The sequence below is a fragment of the Physella acuta genome, unplaced genomic scaffold (assembly GCF_028476545.2).
Source record: "Physella acuta isolate Inbredline_101_S28 unplaced genomic scaffold, ASM2847654v3 ptg001249l, whole genome shotgun sequence".
NCBI lineage: Eukaryota > Metazoa > Mollusca > Gastropoda > Physidae > Physella > Physella acuta.
In genome coordinates, this window is record NW_026732765.1 from 82,347 (window position 1) to 87,259 (window position 4,913).

General features: G+C 29.4%; 1 protein-coding gene across 1 annotated transcript; it reads left to right on the top strand.

Moving 5' to 3' along the window:
- Positions 1–1,206: 1,206 nt before the first annotated feature.
- Positions 1,207–4,351, top strand: LOC131957481 (uncharacterized). The gene is made up of 5 exons (XM_059322321.1): positions 1,207–1,461; positions 2,778–2,923; positions 3,063–3,173; positions 3,422–3,525; positions 4,058–4,351. Exons 1-5 carry the CDS (start codon positions 1,303–1,305, stop codon positions 4,228–4,230), a joined length of 693 nt encoding a protein of 230 aa, XP_059178304.1. The 5' UTR covers positions 1,207–1,302; the 3' UTR covers positions 4,231–4,351.
- Positions 4,352–4,913: the final 562 nt, after the last annotated feature.

Consider the following 4,913-nt stretch of genomic DNA (forward strand, 5'->3'; position numbering starts at 1 on the left):
AATAAATTGTTATTGGAATTGATTAAAATACTCTATGTTGACAGAGTTCAGACAAGATTGTCGAAAAATATCGGGGGGGGGGGGGGGGCTTTTTGTGACAATGTGTGACGGAGGAGAGGGGGTGGGTGGAGGAAAAATCGTCCAAAAAAGCGTGACGTCATTTATAGATGACCCCTTAGACAGTATAATATTTTCAAAGCATTTTTTCAAACTTGATTTTAGTACTTCTGTCTGTCTTCGTCCGACCACCATGGTTGGAAAACGAAATAACACCAATTACACGAACCGATTTGTTTCGTGTTTCGATCTTGACTCGTAGGTCAAATCCCACGACAAAGCAAGATTCAAATTAAAGTTTTAAGATTAATTCTTAATTTCTGAATATTCGTTTTTATTAGGGAACTAACAATGTAGCACTTGAGCATACATTCAGTGGTGGAAATGTTTGGTTTGTTAAATTATTTTTAATATATTTTTGTACTACGAACTTCATAGTACTCTCTTAAAAAAAAAATTTCTAAACTATCACGCTTTCATTAATGTATTTTAAAAAAAAAGAAAAAATTGATTTTCTTTAAATATAAATATCGTCATTAACTAAAAAGAAAAGCTGTCTCTGGTATTATATACTAATATTATTAATAAAGAAAAATAAAAACATTTAAAATTTGGATAAAACCACTCTTAAAATATATTTTTTTAAATCATAAACACAAATTATATTAGTAATAGTTTAAAATATTTTTTTTTAAATCGATGTAAGGGATACAACTTAGTATTTACCCGATTTCAGAACTATGCAGCAATTATTCCCCCCGTAAAATAAAACCGATGAAAACCTTTATGCTGGACAAATAATTTTTATTAAAGATAAAAAGAAAGATGAAAAATGTTATGAAAATATATATTGACATAACAAAACAATGTTAAAAATATTCCTCGTTATTACATCTATACACAGGTAAAAATAGTAGACCTATAGGCCTAAGTATATTCTTCTAGGCCTATATAATTATGAGGATAACTACGAGTCTACGACACGTACTTCAGTGTACACAGAGAGTCGTGTTTCTGGAGGTAGATCTTTTCTAATAAATGTGCACCAAATGATTTCGCTTCGTATTGCAGCAGCATTTTTTTTATAATTAGATTTTATTATTTTTAAACTTCTGCAAATAAAAAAAGTTTCGTTTCTTTTTGTTGTTTTCTACTTTATCGTAGCACAGCAACATTTTTCTGTTTAAAGATGGCGACTTACATTGAATTTTTAATTTAAAATAGCTAAGCGTCGGTTTGATTGTCATGCCAGGCAAAAAGAAAGGAAAAAAAGGAGGTGGGGGCAAGAAGAAAAGTAAAAAAGGAAGTAAAAAATCTACAAAATCAAGCTCAAAATCGACTATTTCAAGAAATGAAGAGGTTAAGACTGACAGCAGACCACCGCTGTTAAGACCAGGAGAAAAAGTAAACATTAGGCCTAAACATTAAAATTGTTTTTTTTTAAACATAAGTAATAAGTTCACATAAACCTCTTCCATGAATATAATAATGGTTATAATTATTATACTATTTTGAAGCTAGTAAGAAAATAGAAATTGTTAAATCCGACACATTTTACGGCCCACAACTTCGTAAACTTTTTTAAAAAACTGTTACCTTGTATTTAAATGCAATGTACAGTATTATATTTATACTTCTTAAAGTAGCTTCATACTAAAATTATATAATTCGTTCCTTACATGCATAGAAATACAAAGTGAAGTGTAGTTGTAGTAGTGTACAGTAGGCCTATCTGGTCAATATTTCAATATACTATATGTAGTTATATGTAGGCCTACGATTTCAGATTACATGATTTCTTGCTTTAACTTATATTCCATTGCAAAGTATAACTAAACAAATTTAAAAGTCTTAGTAGTATTTAGGTATTGAAATAATTAAGGCAAAATTTAAGTTACAAAAATGTGGCTTGAGTCCAGCAGTTTAACTACACTCATGGCCAATGAAAATCAGGGATACCAGCACATAGTCAATTAAGTTATGTCAGTTTGCTTTTATTATGGCATTTATAGTTTCTTGTATTTATTAAATCTTGATGTTTTTATATTGTAGTTTATTTTTGTATTTAAATTAGTTTCTTTTCAATGTTTGTCACCATGAAAAAATAATTATTAGAAGCTAGTAAGGGAAAAAGTATATCATTCAGCTCAAAGATTAAATGGTAAATAATAAAAATGGTAATTAACAATGAAAGAAATGTTTTTAAATCAATCCCAGTTGTAAATTTATATTTATCTAGGTTAAATTCCCACACACAAAAATGTGCTAGTTCATTATAAACCAAACAATCACATTTTTTGCCATAAAAAGGAAGGTATAAAATATAAATGAAATTAATTACAGTTTGACAGGCTATTGTTTTAAACAAGTCATTTAAGCTTTGGGGCAAAGCCATGGGTTGAACAGTTTGTTTTGAAGAAGCTAAAGCTCTTATCTTGTTTATTTATCTAAACCTTTCAGATTAATTTTTTTTTTTTTAAAACAAATGTTCAAAATTCTTAATAAAGCTTTGATCTAAAAAGTGAAATGGAAAAGAATAATTTTCAGTGACATGATGTATCATTAAGAAGGCTACTTTAATTTATTAAGATATGATTTCAAGTGATATATCACCACTAAGATGTAGGTAGACAGAAAAGAGCCCCAATCAGCTTTATATTTTATTTTATTTTTAAATAAAGTCATATTAATAAATAATCCTGTTTATTTTAAATACTTAGCTGATTGATTTATTGACGAGTCATCCAGTTGAGGAAAAAGAAGTTCATGGAATCAAAGTTTCAACTAGAGTATTGGAGCAACTAACACCTCAGGAAATTCGTGACCTTAAAATTGTTTTTGATATTTTTGACACAAATTCCGATGGGTATGGCTGAATTTTTTATTAAAATATTTAGAAAATGCGCATGTAATACATGTGTGATCAAAAGGTTTTTTCTTTTAATTTGAAGAAGCAAAGCTAATATTCTAACTCAAACGCCTTTTAAAACTCACTTGTTTTACAGGTATATTGGGCCTTTAGATCTAAGAAAAGCCTTGAGAACATTAGGGTTCAAGGTATCTAAACAGGAAGCCATTCAGATTTCTAGTGATGTCAAAGTTAAAGGGAAGAAAACGTGAGTACATTATTTTCATTTTAATAACACTTTATTGGTTGTTGTTTTTTTATATATAGATCTATGTTTTCAATAAATTAATGCAATGTTACTTATACAGTCTATGTAGTTATATCTTTGGCCATCAATTTTATTTTTTTAATTTATTAACATTATAAAGTAGGTTCTGTACTGTGATACTTAATCAAGCTTTACGTACTTTGATAATTCCTGAACTGTGAAACTAAATCAAGCTTATCCTTCCTCAGTGAAATAAATTTCAATGAATTTCTGGAAATAGTTATAGACAGACAAGGAGACACAAGGGATATTTATGATGAAATTCAAAAAGGTTTTGAAATGTTAGATTTCGGTAAGTTATTCAATTATTAATACTAGTTAACCTTTTATTATTAATGCTATAATGCTAGCAAACATCTGCTTATATCCACATTAATGTTAGAGGTGAGATGGTATGGTTAAGTAGAAGAGCAAAGTGTTGCTAACATCTTGAATTCAGCTCGCATGAGACATCGCTGAGTCCACCCAGCTCAAGGGGAGCCTAACTGGAGTGGAGAAAATTAAAAATGACTAGGTATTGTGAAGACCACATTACCCTGAACATACACTGAAGAACATCATGTATGAAAGGAAAGCCCTTTTACTTTCTTGCTCACAGCTAGTATGATTTATATCAAGAATCTTCAAGATCTTAACATTTGGCACCTTTTCTTTTGACAAACACTGCTAACAATATACTAAACTCTGTGAAGGATGTATACTGATTGAGTAAGACACTTAATAAGTTTTAAAACCCAATTTTAAGATATCTTTTTTTTTCAAGTCCCAAGAAATTAAATTAAGCTACATAAAATAAAATGTCTAAATTTTGAATTCATTTCTAGATAATACTGGAACTATTTCAATAGAGAAGTTGAAAAGAGCATGCACTTTGTCTGGGATAAAGTTTACACAGAAAGAACTGGAAGATATGATGGAAGAAGCAGATGTGAATGGGGACGGCAATGTGGACCAATCAGAGTTCATCCAGATCATGTTGCAAACTAACTTGTTTTAACTTGTTAAAATTTTGTCCATTTTTAGTGTGCAGTTGGCTTTAATGTTTGTTGAAATTCATGCACTTTTTCATGTAAAACCAATCTAAAAGTTACAGAATAACAATTTATATAAAAACTTTTTTTAATTAGTTTTTTTTTCATTGTTAAGTTAATTTGGATATGTTAAATATAATATATACATATGCTTATTAGTTATCAGAAAAATTTTAGTATGTAAAATCTGATAGTGTTAAAAAAGGAAAGAGTACCAGCACTGAAAAGTCACTATAATAGGAGATCAATGCTGGCGCCCAAAATAATTTGGATATGTTAAATATAATATATACTTATGCTTATTAGTTATCAGAAAAATTTTAGTAAGTAAAATCTGATAGTATTAAAAAAGGAAAGAGTACCAGCACTGAAAAGTCACCATGTAGGAAGTCAATTATTTTGGGAGCCAGCATTGACCACCAGTGTAAGACAGGTGCTGTTGACAAGGATCAATAAATGAGAGCACATGTATAAATGAATCACAACGATGCTTGTAAAAATGTTAGGTGTCTCATTTTGAAGGGTGTTTCAGGTATGCTTGCCTACAAGTGACTTCTCAATTTACAGCTGACAAAGAAATAAGAAAGATGAGTGAATATAGGATAAATAATGTGCATCACGTTTTGAAGATACATTTGTCACTAGACAA

What these genes read in the sequence shown, in the direction of transcription:
- LOC131957481 (XM_059322321.1), top strand. Translation starts at nt 1,303, where the DNA reads ATGCCAGGCAAAAAGAAAGGAAAAAAAGGAGGTGGGGGCAAGAAGAAA. An exon ending in AAAGTTAAAGGGAAGAAAAC is followed by an intron (nt 3,174 to 3,421) that starts GTGAGTACATTA and finishes ATCCTTCCTCAG; the next exon opens with TGAAATAAATTTCAATGAAT. An exon ending in TTTTGAAATGTTAGATTTCG is followed by an intron (nt 3,526 to 4,057) that starts GTAAGTTATTCA and finishes ATTCATTTCTAG; the next exon opens with ATAATACTGGAACTATTTCA.